Raw genomic sequence first — 15,975 nt, forward strand, 5'->3', positions numbered from 1 at the left:
TGCTCGGAGCTGCCCGCAGGCGGGCTGGGGGTGACAGGAGGAGTCATCGGTGCTGGCTGCCGGGGCTGGGCCCCGCGTTCCCCCGGCCTTTTGCATGGCAGAGGCGGCTGGTTTCATGAGGGGCGCTGCCTCCGGCCCCACGCAGCCGCACCAGCTTCCCCAGCCGCTCGGGGGCAGCCGGCCCGGGGGCGGTGGAGTGTCGGACAGGCCGCCCAGCCGGGGACAGGCCCGAGGCCTCGGTGAGGGCAAAGCCCGGGCTGGGGTGGTCTCCTCAGCAGCCCGCCATGGCGGCAGAGGACCCCTGAGGAGATCAGGCTTTTCCACAGGCTCCGGGGCTCCAGGCCCCGCCCGTGCGGCCCGGACAGACCCCCCCCGCCGGGAGCCCCGTCCTCAGGCCTGGCACCGCCACCGCCTGAGAGGGCCCCGGCCCCCCGGGAGGCACAGCCGGGTACGAGGGGAGCGGGAGGGCTGCGCTGCTCAGCGCGTTCCGTCAGGGGTTGGCCTGGGGGGCGGCGCTGGCCCTTTAAACTGGGGGACACACAGACGATCCGGCAGCACCTGCGCTCGGCCATCGGCTGGTGCTGCCTGGGCACCGCCTTCCGCCGCCGCCCTTCGGCCGTTGGCTGCGCGCCCTGGCGGCGAGGGCGCGCGTTTCCGCTTCCGGGTGGAAGGGCAGGCGGCTGCTAGGGGAGGCCCGGCCGCCGGCGCAGCCATGGCGGGCAACCGCCTGCAGAAGATAGGGAGCGTGTTCAGCCGGTGCGGGGGGCGGGCGGCCGGGCGGCGCGGGGCGGGCGAGCCGGGCGGGGCGGGGTGGGGTGCCCTGGGGGGGAGGCGCAAGGCCGGGGCGGGGCGGGGGTCCCTGAGCTCCCCCCGTCGCTCCTCTCCCCGGCAGGACCCGCGACCTGCTCCGCATCGGGGTGATCGAGAAGCCGCTGTGGTTCGATGTCTACGTTGCCTTCCCCCCGCTGAGGGAGCCCGTCTACCGGGTGCCGCGGCCGCGCTACGGCAAGGTGAAGGATGTCATCCCGCCCATCTTCTACCGGGAGGACGAAGTGCGAGCGTGAGTCACCGCCGCCGCCCGGCCGGCCCCGGGTGCCGGAGCTACACCGCTCCCCGCCCCGCTCCCCGGAGCTGCCCCCAGCCCCTTGCCTCTGGCCCCGCCGGGGGACACAGCTGCCCTTGCCACCGACCTTGCAGGCCCCGGTTTCTCTGTTTATACCGCAGAGAAACTGCAGTGCACGTTTCCACCGTGTTACCTTTGTATTTGTAATTAATGTATTTCTGATTACTGGCCGAGGCGCAAAAGGCATCGCCTGAGGCGGAGGCTCCCTCGCAGCCACAGGGCAGAGGCCCGTACAGCTCCCCTGGGTGCCCAGGGTGGGCTGCCTGCAGCTGCCTCCCAGGCTGGGGGGGCTGCAGTGCTCCTCTGACCCACCGGCGGTGCGGAAGATTTAACAAGCATTTATTAAAATGATTAAACATTCTGGAACGAGTGAACGTAACAGCTAATGGGAAAAGGAGAAATAGTTACATGAATATTCTTGTTGCAATGTTATTTACTCCCACACATATCCCTCTTGGATGGTTTGAATAACTAAACTTTTCCTTTCTCAATAGGAGATTTTACAGAGTTTATGGCAGTGGTCCGAGACCTATCGACCTGTTGCAATCAAACTACAAATCTACTTGCCAGAGGTAAGATCTATTTATGATTAAACTAGAAGTATTTCTGAAACCTCCTTTTTATGTTGGTGAGCCAAAGTGTTGTTTGTGAGAGTAAAAATACAATCTTGAAATCTAGGTTTGTTGAGAAATTCAATGAGCTGAAGGAAGAAGGAAAAATTGAAGAGGAAAAATTATTTGAAGAAACAGGAAAAGCCCTTTTAGCCAGTGGGATAATTTTACAGAGAAGAGGAACAGATAAAGTAAGTATTAAATATTCACAGCGTTACTTGGCCAGTGGATTCAAAAAACTTCGCTTCCAGGCCCTTAATGTTGAGTTAGCTCAATTTAATTCTCAGCAAAACAGTCACATGCGTGATGGTCATAATAAAATGTTTTTGCTGTGCAGAGTAAACTTTCCTCTTAGTCATGAACGTGACTGGCCAAGGGTAAGGTACTTCGTGTGGGACAGAAACAAGAAATATTTGTTCTGGTGATAAAAGATGTAAGTCTTCAAGGCTTTCAAATTACCTAGCAGTGTGTCTGTGGAAACCATTTGGAAATACGTGTATGTATTTACTGTATGCCTGTCAGCCCTGTAAGGTAGCAGGGGGTCGGTGAGAACTCCTCCAGTTCAACAATAACTAACACTTTTTTTCCATCCCTTTTTAACAGTTAAGCAGCCTAATGCACTCCTACTCTTGTTCTTCAGTCTGGATCCTGAACTGGAATCTTTTGCATAAATCTTGCAGTTTGGGTGGTTGTGCTTTGTTTTCTTGGGTTTGTTTTGTTTTTAAAGGTATTGAAATAAAGGTTTGTAGTCTGGGGATTGTCTACTTACATTTTTGGCAAGTAAGTAACTGTCCAAAGGAACTGTCTGAAGTGTTCTGCTACTGCTTTCTGTTTTCTGTACTGTATGAGAGAGGAAATGGCTCCTGGGTGCTTGGAGTCTAGTTTCCCGTTGCTTCAGGAGATTTTCATGTAACTCTTCACATTAAAATGGGGTAAAAAAACCAAACTGAAGTTGCTTTTAGAACAGCATGTCAGGTAGAGTAGAACGTGGCTGCTCTGTGATGGTGATCTTTTACTTTGTTCATGCCTAACTGATTACCTTTTCTGCTGAGAATGCTGAACACCCTCAAAAGGAAGGGAGAAGAGCTGTTCATAAAAGCTGCAGTTTTAAACCATTAGAAAAATTCATTTATGATTCCCTTTGTAATACGCATTCCATTCTCCTCATTATCCAGTGATCTCTGGGCCGAGAGTCTGTGGTGCTTACCCCAGCAAGAGGCTGAAGGAGAACAGAAATAATTTCTGCTTAAAGTGCACTGTCCGATGAGCATGTGAAAAGATGAAATCACTGACTTTTTCAACTTTTTGCTTAAGGACAGCGGTCTCACTTAAAATTTTTTGCCACTGTGTTATACCTTCACAATAATCTAAGCATGAATTACACCTTTCTATTGGCTTTTTTTGGATGTAGAAATGGAGGCTGTTGCTTTCTGTTGCTCTCGTCAGTCACACTTTGACAGAAACTTTTTTGACCCTGTTTTTTTGGTGATTATCTGTCTTTAATTGTAGGTAGTACAACAGGATCATCAGCATGTTGAAACCAGGGATTCTGCGTTACACCTACGGCTTCAAACTGTGTTGGAGGAGATGCAGGAAAAGAAGAAAGACCAGGAGGAGCAGATGCCAGAGCAGGCAGAAACACAGAAGGAGAATCCCTTACCCTCCTGACAGCCATGCTGTTGTTCTGTGACACCAAGCCGCAGCATGTGCACTGGCTGTAGCAGTCACCTGCTCAGGAGCTGGCAATTCTGCCTCCACAACCTGCTGGTGATGAGACATTTTCTTGGGGGGAATATGCCTCAGTTTTCCGGCTCTAGTGCCTTCCGTGATCGTGTATGTGGCATGCGTTCTTATTTTCTCAAAAAATAATTCTTTTTGAGGTTCAAAGCTGTTACTTCAGATTGTGGGTTGGAAAATACGAGTATGAACGTGGACAATTAAACATTTTCTTTGAAAATCGGAAGTTCTGCCTCTTCAGGTCTTATTTACAGTAGTAAAGATGTTTCTTAGCTTCTTGCCCTTGGTGGTGTGGGCCTTGTGACGGTCCTGCTGTTGAAATGGCAGGTACTGGTTGCCTGATGTGTTCTAACAGCTGTATGAACTGTCATCTTTTTATAGCTAATTGAGGAGAGTTGCTATATATACGAACATAAAAATATGCTCTTCCTGTTCCGTCATTTGCTTAATAGGATAAAGTGTAACCATACCAGATAATTTGGACCTTTGGAGTTTTGTAGTGACTCTTAATGAAATTGGACACCTCAGAAGCGTGAAAGGTGCAATGTTACAGCTGTCTGCTGAAGAGAGAGTTGAGTGCTGCTACAGAAATAGTCACGGAAATGTTGGTGTAGAATGGTGTAAATAACAATCTCAGTAGGATTTGGAGATGATTAGATCCCATGCCTGCAAACTCCAGTGCCTAGCTTATTTTTCATTGAAGATTTTGGCTTTGAAAAACAATCACTGATTATTATTTTTTCTTTTTGTTTGTGTTCTCTTTTTGTTTGTGTTCTCTTTTAAAAAACTAACAAACTACCACCACCAAAAGCTAACCGCTGTAAGTTACTTCAACTCTCTTCTTTCCTTCCTTGCCTGACTGTTCAAATGAAACAGGAGATATTTCCATTTGGTTTTGTACCTACCTTCCAGGCACAGTTACACAATTTAGTGATGCTGCTGCTGTGTGTGATGCAAGAAGACTCCCTTGTGAATCTCTGTTCATTCTATGTGAATAATCTATTCATTATATATGTATGTGTATTATTGTGTGGCAGTGAAAAGGAGGATTTAAAAATGCCCATGGTTTGTTTTTTTGTGGCTAGGTTCACTTCCTGAACCTAGCAGTGTAATTACCATAGAATTACTTGGTTATCCTTAGGAGGTCAAACTTTATTCCTAATTCTGTTCCATGATTCTAGAGGCGTACAAGATTTTACTACAAAGAGCAAGAAACCCTCTGTCTCAGCACTGCTGTAGCTGTAAGCTCTGGAGGATGTTTCCAGAGCTGATCTTGGTGGCTCATACACCTGCCTGAGGAAGGTTTTTGCACGTGGAGTGGGAATTACTGCCAGGATCACTAAATCCATGCGTGGCAGCCCTTTAGAGGTGAGCATAGCATATGCTGCCACCTCCAGTATCCCAAGTTTTGGAACCACTGTGCTGGGTCAAAGGTAGGAGAAATTCTAATGCGAACAGCCAACAAATACGCGTTACAACAGGATTCAGACTGAAACGGCACAGGAGAGGAGATGTGCTGAGCAGTCGCAGGGTCTCCCGTTTGGCTGAGCGCCGGGGCAAGCCGCCCTCCACGGGGGATCTCTGGCAGCCGTGATGCCAGTTCCCCTCCTTGTGCCCGGTTTTCTTGCTTGGGCCAAACGATTCCCGCCAGCCCAAGGGAAGAGAGACCCGGCAGCTCCGTGTCTCCCATGCTGCAACTTTGTGCCTTTGCCTTTTGTGGATTTTTACAGAGGTAAAAATTTTGAGCATCTTGTTTTGTACTTCTAACTGTTGATGATGCTCTTAGCTTGCCAAAAATTGCAAATGGAAGTACTTTAAAAGGAGATGTGCTGTGGAGTTGCATGCAGTAACGTGAGAGATTTCTCACTTGCTTCATTCACAGCTCAGTGGTCTCCTGTTTGTTGTCGCTTCTCTACGAAATCACCAACATTGCTTAAAGAGCATTTTCCTCTATCCCCTGCTGTAACTAGTTTCATCCTTCCACCTTTATTGAGCTCGACTGTGTCTTCCTTTAGTCATCTGAAGCATACTGGGCAATAACATATTAAATTTAGAACACAGACTAGAGCACTGTGCCCTGAGCAAGCTCCTGTGCAGAGCAGACAAGAAGAGAGCTGGAATTAATTTTCTCTTTATGTTGGAAAAAGTCACTGGGGCGGCTTCCCCAGGCAGAGCAGTCCCAGCTGGACCAGCTGTTCTGCAGCAGGCTTGGCTGGTGGGCAGTGGGATTTACCCTCACGTGTGGCTGTGCCCTGAGGGGTGGGAGTAAGAGACCCTCATGTTTTTTTCTTCTCCTTTTACATGACGGTGACCATCCAGTTGCTTAACTGTTTTCATCGCCTCCTGTGAGAGGTTTATTGCAACTTGCTTTTCAGCTCACAGCCCAGACCTGGTGTGCCTGGTAACCCGGACTGACGGAGGAAGTGCAGAGGAACTTGCATGTGTGCAGAGCAGCGTCACTGGGCTGCCAGGTGGAGGGTGTAGTTGTGCTCCACGCTTTGCCAAATCGTGTAAAGCAGTCGCGTACTTCACTGACCTGTGTGTGCGGTTATTCAGAAGCAGGTAAGCAAATTAGCAGGAAAACCTGGAAATATATAAGGGAGTGTACACTTCTGGTGGGGCAGCAGGGGAGGGTGGAAAAATCAGGACATTATTTCTTGGAAGCCGGCAGGGCAGAGCAGGCCTCCGTGGGGCTAGGGAGGTTGTGGGCTGGCTGCGGTAGCGGGGACGCTCCTGGCCCATCGTGCACTGCGGATTTGTTACGGCTGGGGGGTAACAGGGAAGTAAAGGATGTGAAGGGAAGTATTTGGTGCAATTAGGAGAAAACACAACAAAGACCAGGGTTCTGTGTTTTTTTTGATAGTGTTTGTCTGACAGATGTGTTTGCTGAGCTGGGATTGAAATGCCAATCGGCATCACCTTAGAGTAACTCAACGACTTTAATTAAAAGGTTCTGGGCAGGAGCCTGGGGGGAGCGATTTATTATTTATCAGGTGTTTACCCGCCAGCAAAAGGTCAGCAGCTTCACGGGAGGAGGGTTTGTGGGGAGCCCCGGTGCGAAGGAGCAGGGAGCCCTCCATCCCTGGCGGGGCTCCCCACTAGGTGGGAGCCGTGCTCTGCTGCCAGCCCCGCGCTGGGGGGCTCCTGGGGGCCGGGTCTGGAGGCGGCTGGTGTGTGTGTCCCCAAGCCCCCTTCCCAGCTGGTCTCACCGCATGCACCGGGAGGGGTGAGCGGTGATGGGGACCCTCCCGGGTCGCGGCGGGGGGGTCTGCTCCCACTCTGGCTGGCAGCGTGAGAAATGTGTGTGACGGTAAGACCAGCCTTGCCTTTCTCCTGCAGGCTGATGCTAGCGTGGGGAGAAGCCCGAGCTTTCAGCAAAAAGATTTGAAAGGAAATCTCAGTTTCCCTCTGGAGCAAGTGGGATGTGCAGCTGGTGGGATTCCAGGTGCACCAAGGGGATTGGGGTGGGGGGAGAGCCCCAGGGTGCGGTGAAACCCAGCGCTGACCTGTCCTGCCCACGCCAGGGAAAGGCAAAGGCTGCTCCTGGGGTTTGTAGGCGAAGGACACAGATGTGACCCTGTCGCTTGCCCTTTGCCTTCGCGGGGCAGTTCGTGCAGTCGAGTAATTTCCTTATGCCTGGGCAAACCTGTCCCCGACCGCTGTAACGCTCATTAATGACTGGGAGCGAAGCTTTCGCTGTCTTGCAATCCTACACCCCATTACAGAGCAGCCGTATGACCTTTTCTGTGCTAAATTGCTGACCTCCTTCCTCTTGCAAGATGAGTGGTGTGTGTAGCAGCTCCTCTCTCTGATTGCCAGGCTATTTTAAGTGACAATAAAATGCCAAAGTATCAGTTACAAGGTTCCTTACTCCTTGAGGCATCAAAAAGACAATCGCAAGCAGTCAGTATTCTACAGCCCTGAGAGTCAGGCTGAAGGTTTTCCAATGTCAATCCCTAAAACTGTGGGCCTCGCCTTAAAATTTTAGGAAGAAGAACTCTTCCTGCTCTCCATCAGGTCCCATTGTAGGATCTAGAAGGCTCGATTGCAAAGTCTGCTGCCTTTGTGACTATCCTGCTTGTGCACTGATGCGCAGGTTAGCTTGCCCTGGTAGTGTTGGCTGTAAAACCGGCAAAGCAGCCATGCTGCAGCCACAGCATTTATCCAGAGGGCTGGGAGTGGAAAGCCCTGCCCTCTGTCCCTTTGGAAATGCAGGGGGCTATCACCCAGGGCTGCTTCTGACCCCTGGCCAGGGCATCTCCTGTAGGGATGCATTGCAAAGTGGTCCTGTGCTGATGGAAAATCACTACAGAGGCTGCAAATGATGTGGGTGTATTGGTGGAGAGGAGGTTCCTAGGGATGCTGTAGCATTGCTCAGGCTGCTGCTTTCCCAAGCAGTGTCAGTGCCTGTGTGCAGGATGTGTCCCACGGCAACAAACACTTCTGGTCCTGTGGTTCAGGGCTGCGGGACCAGGCTCTGGGCTTGGGCACCATTTTAACCCGAAGGCAGGAGCCCCCCGCTGTGACAGGCAGCCCCTTCACCAGGGCGCCCGCGCAGCCGGGCATGTGTTGCTGTGCGGTAACACGTCCCTGTGTCACCGCTAGTCACGCGTGGGCAGATTATCTGCTGGTACATGTTGAGGGCAGGGGAACTAAGGATTTAATAGGATCAGGTCTTATGTCTGGAGCAGCCAAAATAATTCATCAGCTTTGCTGGACAACCAGGTGGTCTGACCTTGCCAATGCCAAGCTTCAAGGCAGGTAACAAACTGGTTTTTAAGAATGTGGCTCCAAGAAGACATAAAAATGTTGGTGTTGCCCCCACTGTAGTATTCTGTGATTTACCTCTGCGTGTGCACACACATGCATTTGGTCTTCAGATCTGCCCCGTTTTGAGCTTCAGAATATTCCAGAAATCTGTATCTGTTAGGATCTTAGCTTGAACTTAACAAGGCAACTGTAACACCACAATATACAACACCTGGTAAAAGACATGCGGAGATCTATCAAGGAATATGATGGCCTTTGTAACCCAGGGGTGAGGCAGTCTCATTGCTTGGCACCTGAATGGAGGCCGTAGCCCTCTCTGCATCACCCGTGTTCGGGAAGCTTCTCTTTGGGTAAATTGCTGTCTCTCCTGCAGGAGCAGGGCTCAGTGGCACTTTGCGGGGGCAGCCCACTGTGGTGGGGCTCTGCAGCTGCTGTTCCCTCGGGCTGCCGGGGCGGCCAGGCAGACGAGCCGGGCATTTTACACTCATTTGTCAGGAAAAATATTATGTGGCATCAGAGCAAGGCGCTGTCTGCTCGGGGAGCGCTGCGGGTTGTGGTGTGTTGGATTTCCATACCGGGAGAAGGGATGGCACGCAGGTGGCTTCTGCTTTGGGGGGGAGGGGCAGGTTTGCAAAACCTCGGCAGCATCAGTTCTTGCCATCTGCCTAGCTTTGTTTTCAAATTAACACTTTTTTAATGAATTGGGATTTGTGCTCTTTGTAGCGTTTTGCTTTTGCAGCACCAGAATGGTCCACGTAATAGTAATTCCTGGCCCAGTGGTTCTGGGATGAATAAGATGCAGGGCAGGAGGGTCAGAGCATCCTGAGAGCAGCAGGTTAAGATCAGCTGTGGCTCAGGGTGAAGAAGCTGGCTGCTGTTTTACCAGTAAATTTTAAGTGCTTGCAGGACCTGCCCCACTGCTTGTTCTGGGTTTTGGCCAGCTGGTGCAAGCCGCCGGCACTGTGGCCGCCCAGCCGGCTGGGCTGGGGCTGCTGGAAGGGCTGAGACCTGTGGGACCCTGGCTGTGGGGCTGGCGCACTGCCAGGCACCGTGGTACATTTTCTTTTAATGAACATTTTAATAATCATTCAAGGGAGGCCAGGCTGTGTCGTGTCCCATGGCTCGGTCCGGGCCGCGAGGGGACCGCTCAGGAGCATGAGGGCTCCGCTGGCAGAGCGGTGCACAGCATTCAACCTAAATGATGCTGTGATTCTATAAACCCCTGTGGCCCCATCCTGGTGAGTTCCCACCCCACCGCCAGCAACGCAGCAGCTCCCTTGGGGCCAGTCACCCCACTGCCTGCTCCCTTGGGCTTGGGATTTGAAATCTTCCTGGGACATGGCAGTAATTTGGGATGTCCCCTGCTGCTTTGAAACCCAGAGCATCAGAGATACTCTGCAGGAGTCCCCCCAGGAGCCACGGCAGCTCAGCTGTCCTTGGCTCTGTCTGTCTCCCTGTGCTGCTGCTGCCTGTATGCATATTGCAAGCTCATTCTGATGTGCGCTAATGCTATTATCCTCCAGAAATTGAAATCAAGTCTGAACCTATAATGTTTCACTGGGAGGGAATTGGGGTTATATATTCCTGTGTACAGCAGCATTCTATTTCAGTCATAGCATTTAATTATGATTGGTGTGTTAGTGCCCACCAGAGCATAACAAATTGTCATTATGTTATTCTGCTGAGTCTAATTTAATTGGCAAGTTGTCACAAAAGCAATTATCCATCATTTATTTTGTTGCCATAACCACATCTTGGAGAGCACCTGCTGTCTGAAGTGGAAAGGCTCTGCAGTCTCTTGGTCCTGGATTTCTTCCACTTGCCTGACACAAAGACACCATTTCCTCCTCTTATTTAAAAATATGTTCCTTGTTTCCCAGTGTGGGCTCATGCATGAGGCTGGAAGTGCTGGAGGAAACACGCCATGCAGGTAGCGACCTGCTGCAGCATCCTGGGGCTGGGGCGAGTTATGGAGGCTTGTCCTCACCAGAGACCGGGGGGCCAGCTCGGTGCGGTGGCTGCGGGCTGTGGCCAGACAAGTCAGTCATGGACCCTGTCAGTCTCCTTCCTTCTGGAAAGTCAGGATGAAATGAGAGAAAGGGAAGTTTGAAGATGAGACATTCTCACATTCTCTGCCTGCCATGTATAAAATACTTGCCTTCTTGCAAATAATTTTTGGGCAAAAAGGGGAGAAAAAGAAGCCCCCAAACAGCTGATGGTTTGTTTTGGTGTCTAAATATACGAAGATGGCTAGGAGCATGCACGGAGACATTCAGAGGAGCAGAAGGGACACGTGCATTCTGCCCTGGCACCCTGAGCTTGGCTGCACCCTCTCGTGCTGGAGCTGCTCAGCCCTGATGCAGCTGAGATATAAACCAAAATAATCAGATGTTTGCCATCTGTGCTGCCCTTCACCAAACCGCTGGCACGGCACAGGCAGCCCTGTGGCGTGGCAACCAGCTGGGTCAGCCGGGGGTCTTGGCACCTCCTGCCATTCCCCAAGTCCGAGAGCTGCGGCAAAGCATCACCTGAGCTGCTGCCGCGCCGGCCCGGGTGCTTTTCAATAAGCAATTTCCAGATAAGGTATCTGGGTTCCCATAAAGATTAGGAGGCTGGTGAGGGAAGATTAGAGGTTTCTTATAATCTAGCAGGCAAAGCAATATCAGACTTCCTGAGACCAACCCAAAACTGCAGATTTTCTCTTTCCTGAGATGGTGCATGGCTGTGACCAATTAACTTTTTTAGATTTTGGAGACGGCATCCCAAAATCCTGCAGGGCTAATGCAGACTCAAATGAACTCGAAGCCTGTGACTTGCTGTGATAAATGAGTAAATAAATGAAAATCTGTTTTGATGTCTGTATTTCTTTCAGCTACTCCCCTCTCCGCCCTGTCTGTAATCTCTTCCCCTCTGGTAGTTCTGATTAGCTGCTAATGAGGAAAGATGATTTTATAGTTAAAGCACAGAGAGAGGGTTTTGTTCCTGGTTCTTCTTTTTTTCCCCTTCCATGCCTTGATTTCCCCATCTGTAAGCCAAGATACTGTTTATTGAAGACGGGCATTGTAAAGTTAAATTAATCAGTATTTGCAGAGCAATTTCCTTCAAAGGTAGAGGTACAGTGAATTGCGAAGGAAGGTTAAACTTCAGGAATTGTAATATTTCCCTCCCAGTGTCCCTACTGGGACTGGATGAAGCCAAGCGCCATTCGTGTCTCATTTCCCAGCAATGAAAACTGTTTGCCAGGCTCTGTACCAGGAGGAGGAGGAGGAGGTCCGGAGGCTCGTAAGGTGTCTGGCTGCAACTCAACGGCATCACCGGCTGCTTACCAGGTTTTCCTCCAGTGATGGAAGTTAAAATCAAAACCTGAGGTTTGCGGGGGATGCGCATCCCACCAGCCGGATCCCTGCGCACGGGGCTCGCTCTCGGTTAGGGCTGGAGCCAGCCGAGGGGATAATCCGCAGCAACGCTTTTCTGGGGCTGGTTCCCGAGAGGTCAGGGTGCGAAGGTGGGTGCTCTGGGTTTGCTGGTGCCCCATGGTAGCACTTTGGGACATTTTGGGTCCCAGCCTGGTTTGATTGGCTGGGGAGGGGGTGGGGGTGTGGTGGGGCAGAGCTCGGCTGCTGTGGAGCATGATGTGTCCCGACAGGCCAGCTCTGCTGCTGCCGAGCGAGAAAAAATTGATTAGAGAAGATGCTCTCTCACCATCCCCAAATTGCATTTCCGTTTTGTATCAGAAGAGCTTGTAATAACCATGGGTCAGGAACTGCCAGGCTGACCAGATGCTGCTCGCTGCAGCAGGGCTGAGCTCTGTGCCGGGGCCCACGCTCCTTCCCAGGGTGTAACTGGTGGTTTGATGGCAGCTCCTGTCCCGTTACCCAAAAGCTGCTGCTGTTGCCCAAGAGCACCAGGAGATCTTGGTAAATAAAGAAGTGTGGAGCCTGTGAGAGCGTTCCCCTTTTCCCTGGGCTGGGTGTCAGTGCAGAGAGGGGATTAGGAGCGCCCACCTGCTTGCTCCTCTCCGTGTTATAGGAGATAAGTGTTCGGGCACTTACTCATCCTTTGCTGTGTCCTGAGGGCGCCTGGGCAGGTGGTGGGTGCCTCATCGCTTTGCCAGGCGAAGGGAGAAAGAAGAGCCCTCCTTTTGTACAAGTTTTGGGGAGTGAATAACACTAATTTGATTAAACTGATTTATTTTTCCTGCTGTGTGACTCAGGCTGGAATTCCCTAGCCGCCCACTCTGGAAAACTACCCTCTCCCTGTGCTCTGTGGATCCCTCTGCAAGTCCCACACAACCTACTGCAGGAGCCCAGCACTGAACATCTCTGAAGGCACTGTCCTCGCCCACTGTCCTGCATCGCTGTGACAGTCGCTCTGTGACGCCTGCATGCAGTGGGCAGGTGACAGCACCCGGCTCTGTACATGGCCCCACTGCCTGGCCCAGCACAGCTCTCGGGGGGGCAGCACAGTGATGCTCCCACCACTTCTGGCCAGCGGTTCATGTCCGAACACTTTGATTCTCAGGCGTCAGCTCAGCCTCTGTGCCAAGTTCCCATTCTCCATGTTAGTTTTCTCTCTTCCTGGCTCTCTGTCGGATCTGAATCCCTCCATGCCGTACCAGCCACCTCTGGGACCCCGGGGGCCTGTCCCATGGATGGGCAAACCCACTCGGGCACTGGCACAGCCCTTGTGCTGGCTGGATCCACTGCTGCACGCTTGAATCCTCCATCCCGGGTTCCCCTCGCTCGTTCCCAGGGCTCCGGCCAGCCGATGGAGCCAGTTCAAAGACAAGGCTCCAGGAGCTCATGGATGTGATGGGATGCACTGGAATGCCCAGCTGGGAGCTGTCAGCGTGCTGCCTTGCTGCCGGGGAGCCGTGGTCCCGCACTGGCAGCATGTTTCCTCTGGATGCAGTATCCTGGCAGATATTCTCCTCCTCTTCCTCACATGTGTGCACGATGAGCAGCACCAGCAAACACCAGGTTCAGCTGCTGTGCCAGCATCGGCACGGCCTCGCTTGGAGGGGCTCCTGCATAAACCAGGAACAGAGAGCTGCCCAAGGCACCCCAGTGATTTTTCCCTTGTGGCTTCTCCACCCTGCGCAGTGGGCGCTTCCCAGGTGCGCAGGCTGGAGCTTGCGCAGCTTGAAAATCAAACTAAGATGAGCAAACCAGCAGCCCCTTTGCTCCTCTTTTAAGTGTTTACATGTTTACAGGTGCCTCGGATTTAACCCCATTGGTACGTGCCTGGCAGATGAGTGCCAACGCCTGTGAGCTTTGCGGCACAACAACAAAACGAGCGGGTCTCAGCCCATTTATCAGCTACCTGGCACGACCAGGAGCAATTAGGCTCGTGTCCTGCTCACAGGGCCGGCCCCTCCCTTCCCATCGTTGCCACCTGCGCAGCGAAGCGGGGTGCAGGGAGGGCACGCGGGGTGAGAGGTGGTGTGCTGGGACCCGCTGTGCCCGGCTCTCCGGTTCAGTGCGGTGTGGGTGCTGCCCGGCGGAGGTTTTGGCTTGCTCAGAGATGGGCTTGGTGGCCGCCGTGCAGCCCTGTGGCGTGGAGCTCGGTGCGGCCGGAGCCTTGGGCTGCCTGCCTGGCTGGGGCAGGGGCAGGGGAGAGCCCTGGCATGGCACCTCCCCGGGGGCTGCTCCCCGCGGCTGGCACAGGATGCACTTCTCGGGGCATCCGTGTATATCGGTACACGAGGCTGACAGAGGAAATGAGATGAGTAAGTGCTGTGTTCGCCAAGGGCTCGGCTCCGGCTGGTGGCTCCTGGCCATCGATGCTGCCATGGCCAGGGCGGCTCTGGGCTCACCTGGCCTTGCCAGGAAAGCTGCATCCCCTAAATCCCCATGTGTGCTGTGTGATCTCCTTGAGGACCCCGTGCCTGAGGGCCAGAAATATCCACCCTCCCTCCCACGGTCCCTCTACATCCCCAGAGCACTCATTGCAATGAATTTTACTCTCCTTTACCTCTTGGTGCCACTTTTGCTTCTCCCACTGATTAGAGTCCCGACAACAGGAGCTGGAGAAATGGGGCTCCCAGCCAAGCTGCCGCCTCCACTTGCTTTATCTGCTGTGTTTGTGGCTTTTATTATTTCTATTCCCTTGTTGCCCTCTGGCTGGCAGCCAGGGAGGACCACAAGACGAGGAGCAAAGGAGAGAGAGACGGCCATCCTGGGGCAAAGAAATGCCGTTTAATTCAGGTGATGGCCCTCAGCAGAGCCAGGGGGGAAAGGCACTCAGTACTGCAGCAATGCCAGCGGATATTTGTGCGACTGATTTATGGGTGAAATTCCTCCGGATGGAGGAGGGATCATGAGACTGCCAAGTGTGATAAATAACTCATTGTAATGTATTATTTAGCAAATTATAATGAAAAGCAGAAAATATATGGAGGGGAGCAGACAAATGCATTCCCCAGTTGGGAAGTTATTGACTGTTTAGAGCCAGGCAGCGGATATTTAAGAGGGTTTGGGAATTTCAATACCTATCTCTTAGCAGTGCTGATGTTGTTCTAATATAACCGTGAGTTATATGCCTTCCCCTCGAGATAAATCACCCCTCTGCAGATGTATCTGTTGGGTGTCCTGCTGCTGCCTTCGCTCCCAGGGGACAAAATCACTCCAAGAGCTGGAAAGAAGCTAGTGAGCACCTCACTTCCAGGCTGCTGGGTTGAGCGTAGCCTGCCTGAAAGCTGCCTTGGGCTGCTGCTGGTGTGCCCGGAGCTTTTGGTCCTGGTCCTGTATTCCCAAGAGTCCATGAGGACCCTCTCAAGCCCCCCTCGAGCTTGTGCTGGTGGACAGGCTGGGCAGAAGGGTGCCTTTGTGAGAGACAAGAGCATCGAACAAAGTCTAGAGCAGGGGCTGGGATACAGACCTCCGCTTCCTCTCCGCTTCTCTCTTGCTGTGAGTATTACAGGTTGTGCACCGCATTGCCTGCGAGGTTAGCGGGTTGTTTTTCAAAAGGCTTTTTTCTTAGCAAAAGTGAGTATCAAGAAGCACTTGCAGTTCCTCGGGCAAGCAAAGCAGGAGCCTTTTCGATAACCTTCTCCTGGGGCGGCTTTGGCGTGCTGCAGCCCCGGCTGGCACGAGAGCAAACACCCGTCCTTGCGGGGTCCGAAGACAGGGACTAACAAGCCAGAGGGATGGGAGTGTGCTGTTTGCAGCTCCCCACTCGGAGTCAGGATGGGTTTATTCCCTTGTTATTAAGGGAATTTGATAATTCTTATTAAATATTAGTTAGCATCAGTTGATGAGGATGAGATCAATTTTTCTCTCTGTGTTTCTGCCATGTTGGGGGTGGGAAGCCACGAGCAGACCAAAAGTGAAGTCTGTTTGCCTCTCCCCACTATGACAAACATCTTGAATCCTGTAGGACCCCCTGTACAACGAACATGGGAAGTTTCTTTTTCTGTAACCACAGTCAGGCTCCAGCATGCTCTTTGCAGACTTACCCCGTGCAGCTCTGTGATGCTGTAAGGGGATGTGTGAGCATTCCTTTTTTTTAACCTGGATAAAAGACCCAGTCCTGTTGCGTGGGTTGCTGGCGACCAGTGGCATAGTGAGGACAGGACCCCAGCCCCTTGTCTAGCTGTAACCAGCCCCAGAGCTGGAGCCATGGGAGCTGCAAGATGGTTGTTCCCCAGGAGCGAAACCACCTGGATCTCCTGGATCCTGCCTTTCAGGATGGGTACAGTCCCAAACCGGTGTGTTTTGTGCTTGGAGCTGGGCA

At 52.4% G+C, this 15,975-nt stretch overlaps 1 protein-coding gene across 1 annotated transcript; it reads left to right on the plus strand.

Moving 5' to 3' along the window:
- Nucleotides 1-608: 608 nt before the first annotated feature.
- MRPS23 (mitochondrial ribosomal protein S23) lies at nucleotides 609-3,697 on the plus strand. The gene is made up of 5 exons (XM_055797585.1): nucleotides 609-756; nucleotides 893-1,060; nucleotides 1,618-1,695; nucleotides 1,802-1,925; nucleotides 3,244-3,697. Exons 1-5 carry the CDS (start codon nucleotides 713-715, stop codon nucleotides 3,400-3,402), a joined length of 573 nt encoding a protein of 190 aa, XP_055653560.1. The 5' UTR covers nucleotides 609-712; the 3' UTR covers nucleotides 3,403-3,697.
- Nucleotides 3,698-15,975: the final 12,278 nt, after the last annotated feature.

This window comes from Falco peregrinus, chromosome 2 (genome assembly GCF_023634155.1).
Source record: "Falco peregrinus isolate bFalPer1 chromosome 2, bFalPer1.pri, whole genome shotgun sequence".
NCBI lineage: Eukaryota > Metazoa > Chordata > Aves > Falconiformes > Falconidae > Falco > Falco peregrinus.

Bases quoted from the DNA above. Each gene is read 5' to 3' on its own strand.
- MRPS23 (XM_055797585.1), top strand. From the start codon at position 713: ATGGCGGGCAACCGCCTGCAGAAGATAGGGAGCGTGTTCAGCCG. The intron at 1,061-1,617 runs GTGAGTCACCGC...CTTTCTCAATAG, and splicing joins CGGGAGGACGAAGTGCGAGC to GAGATTTTACAGAGTTTATG. The intron at 1,926-3,243 runs GTAAGTATTAAA...CTTTAATTGTAG, and splicing joins AGAGAAGAGGAACAGATAAA to GTAGTACAACAGGATCATCA.